The sequence below is a fragment of the Dermacentor silvarum genome, chromosome 1 (assembly GCF_013339745.2).
Source record: "Dermacentor silvarum isolate Dsil-2018 chromosome 1, BIME_Dsil_1.4, whole genome shotgun sequence".
NCBI classification, from domain to species: Eukaryota; Metazoa; Arthropoda; class Arachnida; order Ixodida; family Ixodidae; genus Dermacentor; species Dermacentor silvarum.
In genome coordinates this window covers 338,026,994-338,052,622 of record NC_051154.1, presented here as the reverse complement: position 1 = coordinate 338,052,622, position 25,629 = coordinate 338,026,994, and the positions used below count along the sequence as shown (strand labels likewise).

General features: G+C 46.7%; 1 protein-coding gene across 1 annotated transcript; it reads left to right on the top strand.

Annotated features, from left to right (window-relative positions):
- Nucleotides 1-15,456: 15,456 nt before the first annotated feature.
- On the top strand, nucleotides 15,457-16,201 carry LOC119437367 (uncharacterized). Its single transcript, XM_037704400.2, has one exon. It carries the CDS (start codon nucleotides 15,457-15,459, stop codon nucleotides 16,147-16,149), a length of 693 nt encoding a protein of 230 aa, XP_037560328.2. The 3' UTR covers nucleotides 16,150-16,201.
- Nucleotides 16,202-25,629: the final 9,428 nt, after the last annotated feature.

Sequence of the window (25,629 nt, the reverse complement as noted above, 5' to 3'; positions counted from 1 at the left end):
GAGGAGCGGAGCAGAAGAAACAGGAGAGGCAGTCAGCTCTGAAGCACAGACAGCATATGTCTCATCCAGTGAGCAACCCGATTAACGAACTATATAAGTGAAATTCCAGCATGTAATTATTCAAGTAATACAGTTTTGTGATCCTTTTAAATGAACAGACACTTCTTTTCTCTGTCAACATCGAGCAAGCAACTAAGGGAAATAATTCACAAGCACAAACAAGGGTAATTTCTAAAGCAGAAAAAAAGGACAAGTTGAAGTGAGTGCCGCCAAGCAGTGTCGTGTAGAACAGGGCCCAACTTATTGATATTTATTGCGGAGCAGTTTATTCAAGAGAAACGAGATGGCGCTTTCAGCGGTGTGCCCTATGTGATCTCAGTGACCGCGCACGAATACGAAGCCTTTTCTGCTTCTACCTTGCTTCTATGCGATCAGCTGTCGGAAATGCAACTGAGTTTTTGCTAACGCATTGAGCTCCAATCATGGTGGATTGAATCCTGTGGGTTGAAGACATGTGCACTAGTTGGCTGCAGAAATAGTGACGGGCATATTAAGGAATGTAATGAGTATGTGTGGCTAAGTTCGCAAACCGCTGCTGCAACTGTGAACTTCGAGATGTGCGGCTTTCTTTGAGCATACAGAAATTTTGTCATCCGCTAGCCGCTTCCTGTCATAGTAGGTTTTGCGCACAGTATCCACACATCTACCTTAACCGGTGGGGAAACTTACACCCACTCTTTTTGCCAACGTGTCAAGAATAATTGAATAGGCGCACACTTGAATATATGCGCACTATATACGCACAATAAGTGACAGTACTACACCGATAGCACACGAATGTTTCGTGATGGTCCACAAAAGTAAGCAATAATACATCTTCACTGCAAGGTATTACAATGTACAAAGTAGCTACCTTTGAAGCCTTGTGCGCAGCAAGTACAAATTTATCGGATTGAGCACACCCACGAGCTATTAGGCAGAAAATAATCCGATAGTGACCGCACCGAGGAACTTTACTGAGTCAGAAACATGACAAGCCGCTTCTTCGAAGTTGCCATATAAATTGCCATATAAACAACGAAGATCAAAACACACTAATCCTGATTGAATTTATGAGCTGAAAGTTTGGATAGCTTCGAATAAGTAGCCCCGCTTTTAGAGTAAGCACCATATACACTGCTCGCCTGGCTTGGACGTAGCTCAATCAGCTCTGAAAGTGCTTTTGCATCTTCTCTGAAACTGCGGCCAAAGCTTCGTGTCGTCCACCCAGTCACTGTCTACGATATCTCCCGAAACAGAGGTTTGCTAAGCTGCACTGGCATCAAGTACATCCATTGTAAACACGAAGTCAGTTGAGGCAAGCAATGGACGCATCACCACGTGATCAAAGATGGCAGCACCTGCGGAATCGCCGTGAAAGGGGGTCAGTAGAGTAGGGGGTCTTCAACCAATTGCTCCCACCAAAAAAGCAGTATGTTCTGCTATCTTTTAATTGATCCTCCTTTGCCGAAAGTTGCTCTGCTTTTAAGATGGCTTCTCAAGTGAAATTGTCAGAAACAAGATAAGGTATTTCTCGCCGTGAAAGGGGTCAATAGAGTAGGGGGCCTTCAACCAATTGCTCCCACCAAAAAAGCAGTATGTTCTGCTATCTTTTAATTGATCCTCCTTTACCGAAAGCTGCTCTGCTTTTAAGATGACTTCTCAAGTGAAATTGTCAGAAACAAGATAAGGTATTTCTCGCCGTGAAAGGGGTCAGTAGAGTAGGGGGCCTTCAACCAATTGCTCCCACCAAAAAAGCAGTATGTTCTGCTATCTTTTAATTGATCCTCCTTTACCGAAAGCTGCTCTGCTTTTAAGATGGCTTCTCAAGTGAAAGATGGCTTCTCAGTCTACTTTTCCATTGTATAACAATGTCAGTCGCTTTGTGACACATCAGACACTTTGCTTAATGTGAGTTAGTAGTGTCTGGCTTCACCAAAGTATGCTTGTGTTAAAGCCAAATTGCTGAAACCTACTTTCCTTCGGGCATTTGTACAGCTCAGGCCTCAATAGTGGAACCATGATGGCTGCAACGTAAACCAACTAGCGAAACAACAAAAATACTGGTACAACTTTGTCACTTCATCTGCCTTCATCTAGCACCATGATGGCGATGGTGATTTAAACAAGCCTGTTGCCAGTTACTGCAGATGTGCTAGACTACAATTGCTTAGCAAAACTCTCACGTCAGATTATGAACGATTGTTTTTTCCCCAATGGAAATGGCATAGCACAGTGTGGTGTTTATTTTACATGTTCCGAAGTCGCTTCCAACCCCAATTTTCAAGGAAATCAAGCAGTGCACTTATTTTAAGGTCCTGAGGGCGCTTGAAATGCAAGGGTTTTCAAGGAGCTGTACGGGGGGGAACCCTGCGTTTGGGTGCCACTGATACAAATGAGTCATGAGGGATGTAGTGGCCGAATACTGCACCAGGGAGGCCAATTCCTGTTCTGGTGAGGGAGTGACTTTGATGAAGCTTAGTGGGCCTGCCTAGTTTGGTTGTACCTGAACTAGTCGGACAGGCCACCAATGGAAACTGAACCTGGCAACGTTCACACGCGCACCCTCTCGAGTGAGGCTAGCTTAGCAGGACTATTTCAGGAATTATCAGACATTGCCTGGGATATTATTGGCCTTAGTGAGGTTAGAAGAACTGGTGAGGCTTACACAGTGCTGACTAAAGGCCACGTCCTCTGCTACAAAGCTCTTCCAGATAAGAGAGAATCCGGGGCAGGATTTCCAGTCCATAACAACATAGCGGGCAACATTGATGAATTCTACAGCATTAGTGAGAGGGTAGCAGTCGTCATAATAAAGCTGAATTATTATGAGGTACAAAATGAAGGTAGTACAAGCATACGCCCCAACCTCCAGTCACGATGATGAAGAAATAGAACAGTTTTATGAAGATGTTGAATTAGCAATGAGAAAGGTGCAGACTCAGTATACTGTAGTCATGGGCGACTTCAATGCAAAAGTGGGGAAAAAGCAGGCTGGTGAGCAAGTAATTGGCAACTATGGCATTGATTCTAGGAACACTAGAGGAAAGATGTTGGTAGAATTTGCGGAAAGGAATAGGCTCCGAATAATGAATACCCCCTTCAAGAAGCGCAGCAACAGGAAGTGGACCTGCAAAAGCCCTAATTGAGAAACAAGGAATGAAATAATAGATTTCATACTCTCTGCCGATCCCAGCATAGTGCAGGACGTAGAAGTGTTAGGTAGGGTAAAGTGCAGTGACCATAGGTTAGTGAGGTCTAGCATTTCTCTCAATTTGAAGAGAGAAAGAGTGAAATTAGTGAAGAGGAAACAGGCCAACCTAGATGCAGTAAGGGTAAAAGCAGACCAATTCAGGCTGGCGCTCGTAAACAAATATGCAGCTTTAGAACAGGAAGAAGATAACATAGAGGTAATGAATGAAACCCTAACTAGGTTGGTATCAGAAGCAGCAATTGAGGTGGGAGGTAAGGCACCAAGGCAACCAGTAGGTAAGCTCTCCCAAGAAACAAAGGACCTAATAAAGAAATGACAAAACATGAAAGTGTCTAACTCAAGAGATCAGATAGAATTTGCGGAACTGTCAAAACTTATCAACAAGAAGAAAGTAAGAGATATTCGAAATTATAACGTGGGAAAGATTGAGGAAGCCGTAAAATATGGACGCAGCATTAAATCAGTAAGAAGAAAGCTTGGCATAGGACAAGGCAAGATGTTTGCACTGAAAGATAAGCATGGTAATATCATCAGCAATTTCGATGACATAGTAAAAGCAGCGGAAGAATTCTATGCTGACCTGTACAGTGCCCAAAACAGCCAAGCTACTTTCATTCGAAATAGTGATGAACCGGATACAGAGGCTCCTTCTATAACTAGCAATGAAGTTAGAAGGGCCTTGAAAGACATGACCAGGGGAAAAGCTGCTGGAGAAGATGGAATAACAGTAGATTTAATCAAACATGGAGGAGATATCATGCTTGAAAAGCTTGCGGCCCTTTATACAAAATGCCTCACAACTTCAAGTGTACCAGGGAGCTGGAAGAACGCCAACATTATACTTATCCATAAGAAGGGAGACGTTAAAGAATTGAAGAATTACAGACCCATTAGCTTGCTTTCAGTATTGTATAAAATATTCACCAAGATAATTTCCAATAGAATCAGGGCAACACTTGACTTCAGCCAACCAAGAGAACAGGCTGGCTTCAGGAAGGGATATTTAACGATGGATCATATCCATGTCATCAATCATGTAATAGAGAAATCTGCGGAGTACAATCAACCTCTCTATATGGCTTTCATAGATTATGAAAAGGCATTTGATTCAGTAGAGATACCAGCAGTCATAGAGGCATTGCGTAATCAAGGGGTACAGGAGGCATACGTGAATATCTTAGCAAACATCTACAAGGATTCCACAGCTACCTTGGTTCTCCACAAGAAAAGTAGAAAGATACCTATCAAGAAAGGGGTGAGGCAAGGAGACACAATCTCTCCAATGCTATTCACTGCAAGCTTAGAAGAAGTATTCAAGATCTTAGACTGGGAAGGCTTAGGAGTGAGGATCAACGGCAAATATCTAAGCAACCTTCGGTTTGCAGATGACATTGTCCTATTCAGCAACAATGGAGACGAATTACAGCAAATGATTGAAGCCCTTAAACGAAAAAGTGTAAGAGTGGGGTTGATAATTAATATGCAGAAGACAAAGATAATGTTCAATAGCCTGGCAAGGGAACAAGAATTCAAAATCGCCAGTCAGCCACTAGAGTCTGTAGAGCAGTACGTTTATCTAGGTCAATTACTCACAGGGGACCCTGATCACGAGAAAGAAATTTACAGAAGAATAAAATTGGGATGGAGTGCATACGGCAGGCATTGCCAAATCCTGACTGGGAGCTTACCAATGTGGTTGGAAAGAAAAGTGTACAATCATTGCATTCTACCGGTGCTAACATATGGGGCAGAAACTTGGAGGTTAGCAAAGAAGCTCGAGAACAAGTTAAGGACCGCACAATGAGCGATGGAACGAAAAATCTTAGGAGTAACGTTAAGAGACAGGAAGAGAGCGGTGTGGATCAGAGAACGAACGGGGATAGCCGATATTCTAGTCGACATTAAGCGGAAGAAATGGAGCTCGGCAGGCCATGTAATGCGTAGGATGGATAACCGGTGGACCATTAGGGTTACAGAATGGATACCAAGAGAAGGGAAGCGCAGTCGAGGACGGTAGAAAACCAGGTGGGATGATGAAGTTAGGAAATTTGCAGGCACAAGTTGGAATACGCTAGCGCTAGACAGGGGTAATTGGAGATCGCAGGGAGAGGCCTTCGTCCTGCAGTGGACTTAAATAAATATAGGCTGATGATGATGATGATGATACAAATGAACCTACTCTACAATGGCATGGAAATTTTCATGGGGTAATACTCGTATATGCTACATATATGATGCAAAGCGTCGGAAATGGCATCTGTTGTTGGGTGCGTCTTAGGAGCACGCCAGACGTTGTTTGCGCCCGTCTCCGCTTTGCTGAAAGTCATAACAAGTGCTAGGAACAGGTTCTTCTGGGCGGCCTCATGCATACTAAATATGTAGCGAGAAAGCACGTCATGCCCAGAAGAAACACGGAAACTATGTGTTTTAGCGCTACATTTTCACCACGCTTCCTCACCTACTGGCCTAGCAATGAGCCTATCATGCATACTTCTCAATCAATCTATAGGGGATATTCAATCTATCGACTTGCGGCAACACATCTGCCATCTTGTTTAGGGCACGGCAAAACGAAATTGCTTGTTCGACAACATAGCTACACGCGTAGCTGTTGCTTTCATCCAAGTTCTGTGATGTCCCACTGCTGTTTGCTACTACAAACGAAACAAGTGGTTTGTGGTAATGCCAGTAACAAGCTAAGCTTGCTTTCTTCAACAAGAGACTAAAAAATCTGCAAACAAAATACGCGTGTGAAGCATCGGCCAACATAAACAATGCTTCCCATCTTGTTCCCCCTTGTTTGTTTACTGTGACGCGTTTCCACCACCCCTTAATTTTTTTTTTTCACCACGTTTCCTTTACATTAGCGCTTAAGGGCAAGTCTTGTTCCTGTACGAATAATGGACACTTTGCAAAAAAGCTGCTGCGCATGCGCGAGCGCGTCGTTTGCGAGCGCCCCCTACATGGTTGGAATGATAGCAGACGACAGCTCCCTGCCTGGCTGGTCACTCCGGCACGTTCAGGCAAGCTCCCGTGCCCACGTTTCTGAGTGCCATGCCAGCGCACTGCGTCGCGTATGGGTGTACGAATTATTACGGCAAGAATAACGTGGTTTTTTTTCGGTTTCCGTCCGAGAAGCTGTATCCACTGAAAAGAGCGTCATGGGTGAACGCCGTAAAGCGGTTGAATGCGGATGGCTCAGTGTGGCAGCCAAACGTGCACTCAAGGATTTGCAGCGAGCACTTTATAGCAGGTATGTCATGAATTTTGGCCTGTAGTGAGTCATTTGTATTAATTTTTCCACTTCTTGAATTTTAGGCCGGCCTTCAAACTTTTCTAGCCACCCTGACTACGTGCCAACTGTTTTCTCATACACCCGAACTGCCGGACCGGCTGCAGTGGACCGGCATGGTCGTTGGATTAAGAGGCATGCAACAGCACGTAAGTGACAACGAAGTAGGATTCCGGTGTGGCATGCGCACGACGGCATCAGGTAGTGGTTTTAGAACGTGCTTGTTTTAGGTGTGAGCTCGTAGTTATCTGAACGTGGGCTCGCGCTGCCAGCGTCTCGGCGAATTAAACCACGGCCGCTGGATAAAAAAAAATAAAAAATCCAGCGGCCGTGCCTAAACCATGCGCGTGGCGGTATCGGCCAGTGGTTTCAGAGCGCGCTCTCTAAACGCGGGCAAGCGTCGCTGGCGTTTCATGCGAGCGGCGGCATCGGCAACTGGTGGTTCCAGACCGTGCTCTTGTTCTCGGTGTACGCTCACAGCTCTCAGAGCGCGGACTCGCTCCGCCGGCGTCTCGCCGGCTTAAATCGTGCGCATATGCGCGTGTCAACTAACACACGCGTTTTTATTGCGAAATAAATAAAAATCGAGGGTCGTATTTGCTAATGATTATTTTTAAAAGTGTCATACAGTCTCGCACGTCGCTGCACATCCGATAGCACATAGATGGGCTACTTGATGCGACGAGTTATATGACATAAATGCAATCCGTTGGAAAATATGGCGCAAAGTCTGCGATTATTCTATGCTGCCACTCGAAGTGCAAGATAACTTGAGTGATATGAATCAAAGGCTAGCCGACGGAATGCAATCTGCTCTGATATATGATGATGTGACAGGTTGCATGTGTTAGCGTCTATCCAAGCCACTCTAAGAGTTCATCGCTGGGCTTCATTTTAGCTTTGTTTTAATGCATACATGTAACAGTTTGCACAGCACTAAATGTGCATTGTAATGCAGGCGGTCCAGCTTCTACAACGCTGCACGAAGAGAAAAGCAAGAGTACATCTACAGGCACCAAATCCAACGGGGCTGCTGCATCTGATAAGGACGAGAATGGTCAGCATTTTGCAACATTACCTGCTTCAAAAATGTCAGGTTACAATGCTGCCAGTCAGGCTGACGAGCAGCTACAGTTACATGCATGCTGAGCCTCACTGCCCACCTAATATTTACTGATTCACGTGGAACTTGCTTAGCTGTTGCGATTAACATAACATGAAACATTCAATATGTCAAAGTTGACAATCAGAGTTAGGTTCCAAATGTATTCGATTTTAGAGCGTACCAAAGTAGTACAACACAAGAAGTTTAGTCGCCGGGTTAGCTAAACGCAAGTTGCACCAAACGAAGCCAAGTGCTTTAGATGCATTGCTAACTATGGTGTCTATATGAGTGTTCCATGACAAATGAGATGACAAATGGACGCCCAAATACTTTATAGAGCATGCTGAGGCTATAGGCCGAAGTGAGCGATATGAAGCAAAGGCTAGCCGACGGAATGCAGTCTGCTCCGACAGATGGCGATGCGACAGGTTGCATGTGTTAGCACCTATCCAAGCCACTCTAGTTCATCGCTGGACTTCATTTTAGCCTTGTTTTAATACATACATGTAACAGTTTGCACAGCACTAAATGTGCATTGTAATGCAGGCGGTTCAGCTTCTACGACGCTGCAGGAAGAGAAAAGCAAGAGTGCATCTACTGACGTCAAATCCAATGGGGCTGCTTCATGTGATAAGGACGAGAATGGTGAGCATTTTGCAACATCACCTGCTTCAAAAATAGCAAGATACAAGCATGCTGAGCCCCAATGCCCACTTAATTTTTTTTATTCGCAAGGAACTCTCTCAGCTGTTGTGATTAACGTAACTGGAAACATGCAATATGCCACTGCAGCTGAGCCAAAAGATGATGACAATGCTATATTGCTACGGAACAGTATTTGCCTTGACGAAGAGGCGAGCAGTGTGAAGACGACGACGAAGATTAGAGGCTACTGCGGGCTGTGGCTTCTTGGCCAAGTGCGGCGCATTTCTTTGTAAATATACTTGTATATAGCTTTTCGTCTGCGTCTTCCTACGTAACATATCTGGTGGAGGTGGACGTTCCCTGTACCTCGTCACGGAGCTTCGCAGTGGACGGTACGTCGAGTCTTCCGTCATGGCTCCCGCCGACGACAGCTCGACTCAGCCAGCTCCGACACCTGCTGCCACTTCGACGACCTACATCGCTCTCCCCGCTTCCCGCGATCCTGGCGTATTCTCGGGCAAAGATGGGGAAGACGTCGACGACTGGATCAGCCTGTACGAACACGTCAGCCGCAATAACCGGTGGGACCCTACTATCATGCTCGCCAACGCACTCTTTTACCTCGGTGGCACACCTCGAGTTTGGTTTCGGACACACGAAGAGGAGATCACCAGTTGGGATTCGCTTAAGCAAAAGCTCCGAGACTTGTTCGGAAACCCCTACGGTCACCAACTTGCCGCGCAGAGGGCGTTATCCGGCCGTGTGCAGACGTCCACAGAGCCCTACGTCACATACATCCAAGACGTCTTGGCTCTGTGCCGCAAAGTTGACGCACACATGACTGAGCCAGACAAGGTTTCCCACATCCTCAAAGGCATTGCCGATGACGCCTTCAACTTGCTCGTATTCAACAACGTGGCGACCGTGGATGCAGTTATAAAAGAGTGTCGCCGCCTGGAACTCGCTAAAAGCCGACGTATCGACCAGCAGTTTGCCCGTCTGCCCAACACCCCAGCGACATCTTCCTGTGCCGACGCTCCTCGTCCCAACAACACTGGTGATGTTACCAGGATCGTCCGGCGTGAGATTGAGGCCGCCTATCCGGCTGCCTTCGACTCCAGCTCCTCCAACGCACCTGCAGTCACGGTTTCCCTGATCCAGGCAGTTGTCCGCCAGGAGTTCGCGAACATGGGTCTTCACACCGTCTGCTCGGCCCATCGCCCTGATACCCATCCGGCTTCTTCGATTACGCCCCGTCCCACATCTTATTACCCACCACGTTTCCGCAACCCATCTGAATGGCGCACTGCTGACGACAAGCCCATTTGTTTTCACTGCCGTAGAATCGGGCACATTTCTCGCCACTGTCGCAGTCGTTGGAGTTCCCCGACCCGGTCTACTTATACTGCCTACTCTCGCCCAGGTGGCCCTTCTCGACCCTATGCCGCACGCTCCGATAATGCCGCCACTGATTCTCCTGCGCCGAACCGCCCCTATTCTCGTTCGCCTTCGCCCCAACGACGACAATCTCGCTCTCCTCAGCCCCGTCGCTCCTATTCGCCGACTCCCTTCGGACGCCGCTCCCAGCCGGAAAACTAGACGATGCAGCGCCTCGAGGTGACGCTGCATTGCTCCCTACGCCGCCAAATCCTCTACTGACGTTGCCCACTCATCTGAACCTTCTTGACGTGCAAGTCGACGGTGTTTCTGTATCTGCTCTTATAGACACTGGGGCGCATGTATCCGTAATGAGTGCTGACCTTCGTAACCGGCTGAAGAAGATACTCACACCCCCCACGACGCCTGTTGTCTGTGTCGCCGATGGCGGAACAGCCCCCGTAATTGGTATGTGTGCCGCCCGCGTCTCCTTCGCCGATCGCTCCACTATCGTGCTATTCACAGTCATAGCCCACTGTCCCCACGACATCATCCTCGGCTTGGACTTCCTCTCCGCGCATTCTGCTCTCATCGACTGTTCCGCCAGTACTCTCCGCCTTGACCTGCCTGTTCTGGATCCCTCTGAACCACACCCTAGTCGCCTCAGTTCCGTCGACTTCGTTCGCTTGCCGCCTTCGGCACTGACCTACGTTGACTTAGTGTCATCCCCACCAGTGCCCGACGGTCACTACATCGCGGCTCCCATGCAAGACGTCCTGCTTACACACGGGATCACAGTGCCTCATACAGTTTTATCTATTACGGCGAATTGCGTCTGCCTGCCCGTGGTCAATTTTGGCTTGACGGCACAAGTGCTGCCACGCGGGATGTCTCTGGCCCAGCTTTGCTCATTCGAGGATCACTCAGTAGCATCTATTGCAGTAGACGACAATTCAGCCGATCCTCCTCTACCATCGCAGTCGGCAACTTGTGCCATTGCCGACTTACAGAAAATGATTGCGCCCGACATGCCGTCCGAGCACGCTCGTGAGCTCTACCGCGTTTTATTATCCTATCACGATATTTTTGACTTTAACGATCGTCCCTTGGCCCAAACTACAGCTGTTAAACATCGCATTAATACCGGCGATGCCCCTCCTATTCATCGCCGCCCGTATCGAGTGTCCCCGGCTGAGCGTCAAGTTATTCACGCTGAAGTTCGCAAAATGCTTGCCAAGAACATTATTGAACCGTCGTGTAGTCCATGGGCGTCACCTGTTGTACTTGTAAAGAAGAAGGATGGCTCATGGCGCTTTTGCGTGGATTATCGGCACCTGAACAGGGTTACCAAAAAGGACGTGTATCCCCTACCTCGGATTGATGACGCCCTTGACTGCCTCTACGGTGCTCGCTATTTCTCCTCTATTGACCTTCGCTCCGGCTACTGGCAGATTGCCGTGGACGATCTAGACCGCGAGAAGACTGCTTTTGTAACACCCGACGGTCTTTATCAATTCAAAGTGATGCCTTTCGGTCTATGTAATGCTCCTGCCACTTTTGAACGCATGATGGACTCCCTTCTTCATGGCTTCAAATGGTCCACGTGCCTGTGCTACTTAGACGACGTTATAGTATTCTCCCCAACGTTCGCTACACACTTGGAGCGCCTCTCAGCAGTCCTGGACGTTTTTCGTCGAGCCGGTCTACAACTCAACGCATCGAAGTGCCAATTCGGCCGTCGCCAGATTACTGTCCTTGGACATCTCGTTGACGCGCACGGAGTGCAACCGGACCCAGGCAAGATCCATGCTGTTACGCACTTCCCTGTTCCGAAGTGTGTCAAAGATGTGCGGAGCTTCGTCGGCCTGTGTTCGTACTTCCGCCGTTTCGTGAAAAATTTCGCGGCAATAGCACGACCACTAACAGAGCTTTTGAAAAAAGACACTCCTTTCCAGTGGGGCGATAACGAGGCCTCTGCGTTCTCGCATCTAATCGACCTCCTCACAACGCCTCCCGTTCTGGCCCACTTCGATCCTTCTGCGCCTACCGAAGTCCGTACTGATGCCAGCGGCCACGGAATTGGCGCGGTACTGGCACAACGCCAGCGCGGCAGCGACCGTGTTATCGCTTACGCCAGCAGGCTCCTTTCACCCTCCGAGCGCAACTATTCCATCACTGAGCGTGAGTGTCTGGCCCTAGTTTGGGCGGTTGCGAAGTTCCGTCCATACTTATATGGCAGGCCCTTTTCCGTTGTTACAGACCACCACGCGCTTTGCTGGTTATGCTCACTGAAAGATCCTACAGGAAGACTTGGTCGCTGGGCCTTACGCCTCCAAGAATATTCGTATACTGTTACCTACAAATCCGGCCGACTACACAAGGATGCTGACTGCCTGTCTCGCTACCCGGTAGACGAGCCTGACGACGCCGACAGTAGTAACGCCAACGGCATTTTCTCTGTGTCTGACTTCGCTAACATCGCCGATGAGCAGTACCGGGACCTTTCGCTGCGAGCACTCATCGAGCGTCTGCGCTCTACACCTACCGACGCCTCCGTTCGCCGATATGTCCTCCACGGCGGCATTCTGTACCGAAGGAACTTCGTCCCTGATGGATCTGATCTTCTTGTCGTGCCAAAACATCTACGACGAACTGTGCTCTTTGAGATGCATGACGCACCCACTGCAGGCCATCTTGGGGTAACCCGCACGTACGACCGCGTCCGGCGCCGCTTCTATTGGCCTGGTCTCGCTCGCTCCGTCCGACGCTATGTTGCTGCCTGTGATCCCTGCCAGCGTCGGAAAACACCTCAGGTGCTACCTGCTGGTCATCTCCAGCCGATCACCGTCCCTGTGGAACCGTTCTTTCGTGTTGGATTAGACCTCCTCGGCCCCTTTCCCACGTCATCTTCGGGGAACAAATGGGTAGCCGTCGCAACTGATTACGCCACCCGATACGCTATCACGCGGGCTCTCCCTACCAGTTGCGCCACTGACGTCGCGGACTTTCTCTTGCGTGACATTATCTTGGTTCATGGCGCCCCGCGACAGCTGCTTACTGACCGTGGTCGCAACTTCCTGTCGAAAGTTATCGCCGACATTGTGCGTTCCTGCTCCACTCAACACAAGCTGACTACCTCATACCATCCTCAAACGAATGGCCTGACGGAGCGGTTAAACCGTACCCTTACCGATATGCTGTCGAAGTACGTTTCCAAGGACCACCACGACTGGGACATTGCCCTTCCTTACGTCACATTTGCGTACAATTCTTCCCGGCACGACACCGCCGGATTTTCTCCATTTTATTTACTGTACGGTCGCGAACCGACCTTGCCCCTTGATACGGCACTTCCTCCTGCTGCGATCTCAACAAGCGAGTATGCGCGCGACGCCATCGCCCTCGCCGACCATGCACGCCAGCTTGCCCGTGCTCGACTGACGGCCTCGCAAACCACTCAGCAGCGTCAGTACAACGCCCGCCACCGTGACGTGCAGTTTTCGCCTGGTGCGCTCGTGCTCCTATGGTCGCCCTCTCGTCACATCGGGCTTTCAGAGAAGCTCCTTTCGCGATACACTGGGCCCTACCGCGTGCTGCGCCAGGTGACGCCTGTGACGTATGAAATTGAACCTGTGAGTTCGACCTCGCCGTCTACTCTGGCATCTAGTGATGTCGTGCACGTCAGTAGGCTCAAGGCCTACTACAGTGCTTCAGAGTCCGGCCTTTAATCGCTCCGGGACGGCGCTTTTGCCGCCGGGGGTAGTGCTACGGAACAGTATTTGCCTTGACGAAGAGGCGAGCAGTGTGAAGACGACGACGAAGATTAGAGGCTACTGCGGGCTGTGGCTTCTTGGCCAAGTGCGGCGCATTTCTTTGTAAATATACTTGTATATAGCTTTTCGTCTGCGTCTTCCTACGTAACAATATATTCACAAATGTGTATACCTCCGTTCATGTTGTATATGTGCAATATTAGGTAATACATGGTTTTGTGTGATAAACTTGTAATTTCAATTTCAGAAACATGCACTCTTCCCGAGGAGGCTCCCAGTGATCAAGCTTTAGGTCAGAGTCGGCCTCGGTTAAAGGAGCCACCCAATGACTGCAATGGTAATTAATTTCGCATGAACAGAACTTGAGTTTCTTAATCTCCGCTTTCACTACTTAGCACTTAAGCTGCTAATAAACATACCATATGAAGCCAAGAGGCAATGAAGTAAGAAAAAGCAAAGTGATAGTAGAAGAAAATGTTTCATTGGCTTTTGTGATATTGTTACAATGCTTATGAAGTGTTTGTAATAGTACTACGCACAAATTAGTGATGTATCTGAGAGTGGCCTACAATGCATCAATTTTTCAATTCTATAGAAGGAAGTCATGGTGGTAGAATGACTTTGTGCATTTTGTGGCGAGTCAACATAATTGTAGATTAATTAAATATCTATTTATTAGACAAGCAGACATGCTAGGTTATTTCATAAAAATAATTTAATCACCTCCTCGAATTACATGCTCAGGTTATTGGCTGGAAGCATTACTGGAAAGCAACAAAATATTTCGCAGTTGCTTCCAAATAGCCCCATGTCAAACATGGTAGTGCCTTCACCAGAGTGGTTGTCTGTAGTGGCACATTTCACCCAGAAGTAAGAAGGAGGTACTTTAGGTAAGCAGGATGTTTAATTTAACCTAAGCTCAATGTTTGCTGTTTATTTCTTGCCACTACTGCACAGAAATGGCCAAAATAAGTCGCATACACAAATGACTGGACTGGATATTCTTAAGTGCAGTTCACAGAATTTAAGTTTCTTTTTTATTAGTTAAAGTTGTAAACTTCATACTTCAATTATTTTTTAAATCTGCTTTTTCGCTTTAAGTGGTGTAAGGCGAGTGAGGAGCAGTTCACTGAAACACGCCTGTCAGAGATGCGGGGATGCGATACGCATTTGTGTGATTTTAAATGACTTGCGATGTGCCGGTTGCTAGAGCAATAAGATTTTTGGCATGGCCTCTGCGATTGCATGTGTAGTCTCAGTTACCATGCTTTTGGTTGTTAAGTTGTGCTGCTCTGGGTATAGATTACCACTCAGTGAAAGACATTCGGGTGCGCAACGTTGACACTTTACCCGGTCGCTCACACCTCACTCCTGGCCGGACAGTGACCTCACCTAAAAATAGTATATCTTGCACCGTGGTTAGTACAAAGTGCTGCACAATGTTGTTTTGTCTGCTGCTATGATGTTAACGTCTTGTTACTCTCTTAACCCAACCCTATGTTATTGCATATAAAGTGTGCCTCAAGCTTGATTCAATGGAAGTAGTTCCTTGTCCAAACTAGTTGTGTCTGTATGTCTGTACCTTTTGTTTCGCCTGATTTTTGTCAATTCTTTATTTTTTGCAGACCACAAGGAACAAGCTAGAAGTGATTGTGCTTCCTGCAATGAGTTGGAGAAACTAAACCACATGGAGGAAAAACTTGGACTGCTGCATGATACTGTGACAAAACTGCAGCAAAGGAATGACCGTCTTGAAAGTCAGCTTGATGCATCCAAGTTGCAGTTGCTTACACTAGAAACAATTCAGGAGTCGCCCAAGAGCTGTATGTTTTACACTGGGTTACCGCGCTATGAAGTTTTTCATTCGTTGCTGCAATACCTTACACCTAGGGCTGATGAGATGTCTTACTGGAACTGGGAAAAAAAAAGCCAAAATGAAACTCGTGGCCGGCCGAAAGAAACTGAATTAGCCATGGAATTTTTGATGGTTCTTGTGCGGCTTAGGACTGGAATGCGTGGAAAGGAACTCGCGCGCAACTTCAGTATATCCGAAAGCCAAGTGAGCCGTATTTTCACAACGTGGATAAACTTCCTAGAGAGGGAGCTTCGGCACCTTAACCATATACCTTCACAAGAACAAATTCTGCCTCACCTCCCAAAATCTTTTCGACATTTCGAAAACACGAGGCTTATTTTGGATGCCACGGAGGTCAGAATACAGCGACCATCGTCTCAAAGTGCGCAGCGCCAGACATTTTCTTCCTACAAACACTACAATACATATAAAGTCCTTATTGGGTGCACACCTGACGGATACATAGCATTTGTATCTCGTTTGTGGGGAGGCTCTGTATCGGATAAGAATATTCTGCAGTGTAGTGGGCTTCTGGATGACTTGGAGCCTGGTGATGCTATTATGGTTGATAAAGGGTTCACATTCCCCTACTTGCCTCCTGAACTGACAGTATACAGGCCTCCATTTCGAGAACGACATGAAATGCAAATGAATGCCCAAGATGTATTAGAGACAAGGCGCATTGCATCGGCAAGGGTTCATGTGGAAAGAGTGATCGCACGTGTCAAAAGCTTCCATATCCTAGACAGGCCATTTCCAATTTGTATGATGGACATTGCTGAGCACATCTTCAAAGTGTGCTGCTTTTTAAGCAATTATCGAAATGTACTCATTAAGGACACCGACTAACAAGGATGAAAATAATGCCTCGAGCAATGCCACCTGCAAACCGCAGGTAGCCGTGATCCTCATTCCCAGAGCTTCCACAAGTTATAGCTTGATTAAGTCTAAGCACGCCGTGCATAGCATAGCAGCGATTCTCATTGCATGATCCCCTTCTTGATCTATACGTTTGCGCTTGTCAAGAATTAAGGTAGCTATACAATTCATATAGATAAGTTACGTATATGCTTTCCATACTCCTTGATTATACACTTTATTCGTGTCTGCTGGTGTTGTTACTCAACGCCTTTCCATAGCCTCCAGAAGCTGTACAGACACGGGTTATATTTCGCAGATTTCTCGATCGCCTGATTGATATAATATTAATATTGAATATCCTTTTGTTAATCCAGCCTGTTTATCGTGTTGATGTCACTCGAGTGTTGCTTTGATTCCATTACCTCGACCTCGGCTATTTCACAAGATGCCAAAAGCAAGGTAATAGGCCTGTAATGCTATAGGTCATTGAATATCTCCATTTTTGCGATTACAATGTTGGCATTCTTCTCTCGGTACACGTGAACATTTCGTATGAAGAGTCACAAGTTTTCCAAGTATAATATTCCCACCTTTCATCAAACTGAATGGTATACTTCGTTTGCTTGTCGTTTGTCCCCTGCACATGTAAAGTCCTTGCAACACTTGAGCGCTAGTTGTACACGAACCCTTCCAGTAAAGTTTGTGTGGGTGCTTTAGGTACTGTGAAGTTCAGTATAGAATTTCTCTGCTGCCTTTACTATATTATCAAAACTACTGATGACATTGTCATGCTCATCTTCCACTGCATTCATCTTGTTCTTTCCTATGTGCAGTTTCCTGCTTACCGATTTAACGTTCAAATATAAGATGCTGTGCTCTCATGCGGGCAGCAGCGAAACTTTTTTTTCTCATAAATTTCAATGATGCTAGTATGTTTATGTATGTGTATAGCAGCTCTCGACAGCTGCCTCACACTTCCCAACTACCTATCTCTCTACCCTATAAGCCACCCAACGTACACAAATTTTTAGAATCTATAAATTTGTTTTTTATCAGTGGCATGTATATGCATATATGTATTTTCCATACATAGCACTTTTCTGGTTGTCACCATTAGCAGCTTCGAGCGCCCTCGCCTTTGGCAAACTGTATGCTTACAACACAAGTTTTTAAAAAAATGTTTTGTGAATAAATTTGAGTTTTTTTTACTCTAGGTATTTTCAGACTGATTTAACTCGGAAGGGTTGTTTATGAATTGACTGGACATCTCCAGTGTGAATACGACAAGGCATGTCTGGCCTAAGGGACGCTCATTTAGGTAATGAATATCTATGTAAAAACAATAAGTTATGGAGAGCTTCAGCTTCACCAGGCAAGAGGTCCGGGGCAATTTTTGCATTGTCATCATCGGAACAACTGGCAGACTTGCAAGGCTCACAGGAGTTGTCGACGGAAAAAGTCTCAAAGCAGTGATCTGTTAAAGCACTGATCATGGCCAGGGATATTCCCTGTGGTAGCACTTGCTTTATGAGGCTGAAATTCACCACGCGAAGGCATGTACAGTTGTCGGTAACAGTACAGTATGAGGGACAGTGACGTGCATGACAAACAATGGCATTGATTGGTGCAGCAATTTAATGACTATCTAGAACTGGCAGTGGAGGTAACAGTTCCATATATGTCAGGACCTGCAGTGGCACATGAACAAAATCGGTCATACTTAGGCTAATTTTGGGTGGTGCAGGAGGATCAGAAGAGAGGCAGGTCAAGTCAAACAGTACTTGCGGAACAATCGATGAGCGCAGAGTGATCAGAGAGAAAGTCTATGCCAAGTATCAGATCATAGGGGCAGTAGGCAAGCACGATGAAAAGGACGACAGTATGGCGACCAGCAATGCTTATGCGGGCAGTACACATTCGTACTACGCCAGTCGTTCTGCTGTCGGCAATGCGTACAACCCGAGTGATGGCAGGTGCAAGAACTTTCTTTAGATGACAGTGAAGGGTGAGCGCCTTAAGTTACCAACTTCCTAGCAAACCACGGACTGAATTAAGGATCCTGTTGCGGTGAAGTAGTCCCAGGGAGTCTGCTGGGGTGCGCATGCAATGTATCCCAGCTAGTGAGTTCCTCTTCACGTGTTTGGAATGCTCCGTCCAGATAGAAAATGACATTGACTAGCATTATGGTTGGGTCCCGCCTGTTCCCCTTGGTGGCACGTCCATACATGATGAGCCATTCTTCTCCCTTTGGTGGTGCTGATACGCTTGAGTGGCAGCGCCAGAAGGTTGGGGTCAGCCGTCCTGCAGGAGTACAGTTTCACTGAAAGTTATGGAAACACCGCCATGATAAGTGACATTGGAGCCATTTGTTGAAGAGAAGTGAACGTGCGAGCCTCAATTGGGCGCACTTGCAACTGTACCGTAGTTCTTGCAGTTATTTGAGCTTCTTTATATTAAGCACCAAGCTGTCTTTCAGCGAACAGACATAAAAACCGTCCTTGATTTTCTTGTAGGAGACATACTGTCCAGTTGTATATAGCTTGCCCAGTCGCTTTACACGTCTAGTGAGCACCTCTGGGATGAAAGCTTTTAGCATGAAGTGCAATATTGCTGGGAGCATATGATTTTCCCAGAATGGCCGATCGAAAAAAATTCTCTCTACATGGATGTGATGCATTTCACCTCGGTTTTGTGCCTCTGTCCATATGACAAAATCGCACCACTTGTGCCCTGTTGTAGCCATTTGCCCTTGAACTTGGTAGTAGTAGGCGTGGTCTTTTTTTAGGTAGACTTGCCCATCCTTCAGCATGCAGCAAAATTTGCTGTCCTTGGATGCATCTTCTGCAGTCATACCCTTTTTCGCAAATAGGCATTTTACCTCGAGCAATCCTTGATCGCCATCCAGGACAACAATCCGATCTGGAGAGGCAGCCAAAAATGGGTAGTGCTTGTGAATGTGCAACCCAGTTTCGGTCACCTCCAGTTGCACATCTCGACTGCGTATAAGTATGGAATATGCTTCAACAGCATCTTGCTCATGCATCCTTCCATAAACCATGGCTTCGCTCATGGCTCTATTGCTTGGGTAGAGCAACATTCTTAGCAAGCCTTCCGGCTTCACACAGCGACACACTCTTTTAAACACCGAGGCCGTTATGCGACCTGTCCTTGCAGAGTGCCAGAGCTTGTTCGCTGCCTGACCCATTGTGTCTCTGCAAATGTTTTGACGTTGCACATCATTGAGGGGCTCCATTGTTTGTAGATGAGCACTTATGAGGGTTTGAGCTTGCTCAGACCACAGATCCTCTTCATCATTTAAAACCTGACGATCAGGATTCACGTTACTGTGCGCTACTTTGTCCTCGGGACACAGGTAGCGTAGCACTTGTAGTGAAGGGCAGCACGCAGAAAGGTTTGCCTTGAGTTTCGAAATCTCGTCTTGAGACGGTCGCACCAAGGGGCAGGGGTCATACTTGCGCTGCTTCTTAACGTAGGCAGGCTTGCTCACAACATGCCTCTGAAAGGGGATGTCCTGAAGTGGCAACCTTGGGGCCTGTTTTTTTACTGCACCACAAAGAAAATAAACATGTCAGTGATGCAAGACACATCTATTATCGTAATCAGTACAGTACTGCTTTTAAGTTTTTCTATAGTGGAGGCTGTTACCATCTACTAAAAGCAATATTTACCAGCCTATTCTGTTGCATACTTTTTGTTTTGTCAACAGTGCTTTCGAATTGTGATTCAATATAACATGCAAAAATAAAGTTCATTTAGTGTACTGTGATTTCTGAATTACTCGACAAGCCGAGGCTGACAACAAAATCAATGTTCCAAATAATTTGTAAAAAAAAAGAGAACATTTCAAATGGAGATATGATACTACACCTTCAGCAGGAACAATCCACTTGCATGGCACATCGGTACAGGACTCTTGTTCCTTGGCCGTCTTGTCCGTTACGCTCAGCAGCACTCCAGCAACATGCTGACAGGATTGACTGAGCCTGCAGTCCGTAAAGTGTGAGTATAGGTGGATATAAACAACCGATAATTAAGATTGTATGAATTCCTAAGGAAAGCAGGCTGTTCTAAAGCTGCAGCGCCGGAAAGAAAAGTAACATAAACGTAGAAGTGACGGCAAAGTATGTTCATGTGAGGGGACTACACACTCTTGCTTAAAGCATTCCCTGAAACCTTGGCGTGGCAGTACGCAGTTAGTGTGTCCACGATCCACCACCTAAACGCTTTATAAAACTGTGCTGAGGTGGAAGTCAAAAGCACTTTACAGGAAAAAATACGCGGCGAACGTGTTCCTATATTTCACATGTAGTGCAAAGGGAATCGTGGCCGGGGTTTCGGTTATCCGCACCAGTTTGAGTTTTGTTTCTTTATAACGCTGACAACTCTCGCACGGACAGCTTCCATGCCTACTGAAGTCCATTTGCATTGGAATCTTAGCGTATGACTAAAGCGCGATTATAGCAAGATCGAAGTCAAGCGAACACCGAAGCGAGACGTACTAATGATTGACCCCGCATTGGCGCAGGCACACAAGTCCGTTTGACAAGAAACGGCCACAGCTACAGCGCAGTTCGCATGCAATGTATGTACTGCATTCTACATTTTCTTCGCTGTTCGCAGGACCAAGGCACGATAGAACTACACACATGTACTGCTTCCAATAGTCATAGAATGCAAATATTAAGTACTTTCGTTTAGCGCATGCTGGGTCTGCTACTCGTTTCAAAGCGAACGTGCGCGTGTTTTAGGGACCCGAGTCACTGCCAAACGCTGAGCTCTTCACTGATAACTGCATTTTTGTTGGCCAGAAAAACATTTGTAATTTCTTACCCGGCTACACATGTGCAGTGCGCTCCTGCGATGTCCCCACTTGCTTTGCGATACCACGCCGTCACAATGTAGGCACCAGACTTCATCGATGGCAAGCAAGCCGCCCGAACAAGACCCACTTGTGGGTCTTGTTCGGGCGGCTTGAAGAGGGCTACGTGAAGCATAACGTTCTTCACGTAGCCCTCTTCTTTAAATGCCCAACCACGATGGGCTTGACGCACGGTCGCGGTTGTAGAGTGCAGGTAGCTCCATACTTGGTCGCTGGCAATCGAGCATCGCGAAAAGTCGCAAATCCATCCCGTGTCCAAAAAAGAAAACGGAATACAGTCTTCCTCCATCATTTTGACACGACGTAGGACGACTAAACAAACAACGGAAGCTGAATTTCACGCGATCAAACTCGATGGCACAGGTAGCAATAAAAGGAGACGACGGGGAATGCTCCCCACACAAATAATCTCGCACCCAGCGCCCCGAACGCTTCCTCAGGCCTACGGCAGATGGCGCTCACTATTTTGCAAAGTGTCCATTGTTTCACAACGCAAATGCCTGTTTAGCCTATGAGTGCAACTATTTTTGTTAGATTTTTATGTGAAGGCACTGCTATTTTCTATTCAGTGCACTTCGATTTTTTAACGTTTTAAGGAATTTAGCGGATAAAATAATATTGCGAAAAGAATGAAAAACACTGCATGGGTTGTTGCAGGACACATTTTGCTCTAAATATTTTCCAGACAAAGAAACAATCAAGCAAGCTTCTGAGAAAACAGCGCGATAATCGCGAAATCGTAATTTTAAATCGCACGGAAAACCAAAAAAAGCGCGTTGACACATTAGCATAAGCATGCAGATACAGCATTTATTATGCTATTTATTGACTTAAAAGTCTAGACAGCTCAGAAAAGTCCATGAAAGCAAGTTTCCCTATACGAGAGAAAGTGGAAGAGCTGGTACGATTGAGTTGCACATCGCCCTACACATTTTCGAAGCAGTTCATCAACGGCATAGAGAAGACCCGTATGCTCTGTCCTCAAACTTCACCACGCAGCGCGCTGTGTAATGGCATGTGCGTTTGTTTTCCGTATTTCCATTTGTAATTTAATTACCGTGTGTTTCTTGCGTTTTCGGCTCCGCGCTATTAGTGCACCGAACTGTGCATTTGCAGGGCTGCTCAAGTTACCGCTTGCTCATGATGTGCTTGAAACCGGGGTGCCTGTTAATAGCTAAGTCCACAATCCACACACGAACGCCTGCAGCACAAAGGCAGTGCAGAACATGAGTCGGCGAGAACATGCGCAACGTCCTATCCTGCGAAAATTCGATACTTGCAACGGAGAACGGCAGAAAACAGCCCACGGACCAAGTTAATTACGACCGTCAACTCGCAGATCACGTTTTCCCTTCGTTTTCACGGGACGTGCATGTGCGATCTGACTCGCAAAATTTGCCAACGCGAACGGAGCAACCACATTGAGTGCATGAAATCCGCTTCGACGAACAGCACTAGTACCGCGGACCTTCGACTTGCCGCAATGCCTTTTCACATGAGACGCGTTTTCTTGCGAACGCAACGAACGTGTGGGAATATAATGCAGTGCAACATTGTTTTAGAGGCTTCAGTCAAAAATTAGAGCGTATAAGCAATTGATTATGGGGTACTTAGCTCAGATTCGAAGCGCAGTCGCTGCGGAAAGATGCTCAGCGAAGGTTTCGTTTTCAAAGTAGTACGCTTCCTTGAGATTCCGTCCAGACGGATATCCGAGGGTGCAAGAACCAGCGGACAGGGCTCGATTGATAGTTAGGGGCACAGTAAAATAGACTATTCATTAAACGCGACTGTTGCATTTTATTTCTGAATAGCCACACTGCGACGACCGCCGATCCGCAATGCATGCATGCGCTTCGCAACTACGCCCCAGAAAAGACGGCGGACGCGGCCAGTATTACCAGATCACTATGCATTTAGAAAATTCACTATATTTTCAGAAGCGTAGCTTACCTTGTTCATTTTGTGGCCACGTAGTCCACAATCCACGATGTGTTGGTTTCGGCGCTGTAATTGCGTATCTACTGTTCCGCTTCTGTTGCATTATTCAAGTTGCAGCGAAGCACCTTAATTTCCGGCGTGGACAATTCACTGATTTCAACACACTCGGGAACGTCAGCGTCGCACATTGTGCAGTGGCAAGAGGGCCGTATTCTGAAACGTTCGCCTAGGCGAAATTTCTTTTTTCGTTTTCAGGCGTGCGCTGATTGGCTGTTTTAGCAAAATTGGATGAGCTGATTCGGTGGTTGAGCCCGACATCATTCAATTTTGTTCAACCAGCCAATCAGCGCGCACACTGATTTCGCCTAGGCGAACGTTTCAGAATACGGCCCCTAGAGCGCAGGTTGCTAAGGTACAACTGACATAGACGGCCGCAGGTCAAATAGGCGAGATCGCATCCGTATTTCGCGCCGGCGCTTTTGCGGCTAGGCTAGAGGAGGAGACACACAGGAAACAAAACTAATCATGACTGATGGGCAGGCATGAACCGACCGTGGCACGTACACACACTCGGTCACTATCCGTTTCCGCATCCCTTCAAGGTCGGCTGTGTGCAGAAGAGTTCGTTGAACGACAGGTACGACTGTGTCGGCAGGGCGATAGCACATAGCGTTGTCGCGGTCATTCCCACGCCAAGGCGTTGCGTTATCAGTCACCTGCGCCGCTCGTTTTCGGGTTTCCGGACACCCCTCTCGGCCCGACACCCCCGCATCGAGGAAGACCCAACATTCACAAAAAGAAAAAAAGGGGGGGGGGGGTCCTAAAAGTGTACGTCGCCACAGTATTCAATTCCAACTCGCCCAAGAAGCAGCACTCGTAACATTATTGCACTTCATTCAAAGTTCTCGTTCTCTGATGCAATGTCAGAAATTTCAGCCAGCAGTGTCCTAGTTATTGGCCTCTGAATTGTAGCTGGGTTCCACTTCAGTGTTGCACTTGGGTGGACATGCAATTAGGGCAATTTTCCTGAAGCCTGTAGTTATGGTATACAGCATAGGCGCCGACTACGGGGGGGGGGGGGGGCTCTGGGGCTCGAGCCCCCTCCGGAATTTCCCCGGGGGGGGGGGGCTGAGCCCCCCCCCCCCGCCCCTAAATTGTAATTACCGGAGTTCTGTTACCCACATAACTTGAGGATTCTCTTGCGGTGCCTCCACATTTTCACTTTTGTTGTGGCTAAAAGCTTACGGCACAATTGTTTGCGCGGACGTGCACGGCTTTTAGTTTATACTTTCGCTTTATTTCGGCAAATTCTGACAATAGGAGGGCAAGCGCATTAGAAGCACCATCGGCGGATACCTCATCCGTGTTTCCTCACTTTACCATTTTTTTTAAATTTCCCCTGAGAACACCACGCACAGACACAATATATTTAAATATATATAAAGGACAAAGTTTATTATATTTTTTAAAGAGAAAGAGGTATCCAACTAAATGGATAGGCTATACCTAGAAAATGAATATGTTGATGTATGTTCACCTCACTTCAAATTACTTTGCATGCTTTTTTGACCCTGAAAAAAACCTGCAGACTTCAGTGACCCCTTCGGTAGAGTCTTCTATCAACGGCGTGTGAAAAGCACGTGAGTGATATGTGTCCCAATATTGATTCTCTTTCCAGTAGGCAATGCTAACGACTGCCGACAAAATAAAAGAAAAAAAAGCTCTTCTAATTATTTACAACTTTTACGCGTTAGGGATGGAAACATCGCTTCTTGCATGCAGAGGCCATAAATACGGGGTGTTTCAGCAAACACTTTCAAAAAAATTTTAGAGGTTGCCTGTGGCAGATAGCGCAATTCTAGTTCATGAGCTGGTCTACTCGAAGAGGTGGACATTACTTGCACAAAAAATTGAAATGCATAATCGACTTATTAAAAAAATCACCAAATAGGTTTTTAACATAGTAACTTATGGCCCGTGTTGCAATTTACAAATTCTAGCCATGGAATTCGCAAGGCGGATGCTCTAGGAACTAATTCTCAGGATGGCACCAGTTTCGAGATAATTCCCGAACATTGTGGAGAAATGCATTGGCGTTCCTGTTAGTTTTGCGCTTACCCGCCGTGGTTGTTTAGTGGCTATGGTGTTGAACTGCTAAGCATGAGGTCGCGGGATCAAATCACGGCCACGGCGGCTGCATTTCGATGGGGCGAAATGCTAGAACACCCGTATACTTAGATTTAGGTGCACCTTAAAGAACCCCAGGTGGTCTAAATTATTCCAGAGTCCTCCACTACGGCGTGCCTCATAATCAGATCGTGGTTTTGGCACGTAAAATCCCATAATTTGTTCTTTTCATACTTTTGTGCTTTGATGCATAAAACGACCTTTTGTTGAGAAAGTGACTGGCACGCTAATGTATTTCTCCGCAAAGTTGGAGAATTAATATCTCGACACTGCTGTTTGCCTGAGAATTAGTTCAAAGTGGATCCGCACTCCACGGCTAGAATTTGTAAATTGCAACATGGGCCACAAGGTAATTAGCTAAACACCTAATTGGTTAATTTTGTTAATTAGTCGATTATTCATTTCATTTTTTTGTACAAGTAATGCCCGCCTCTTCGAGTAGA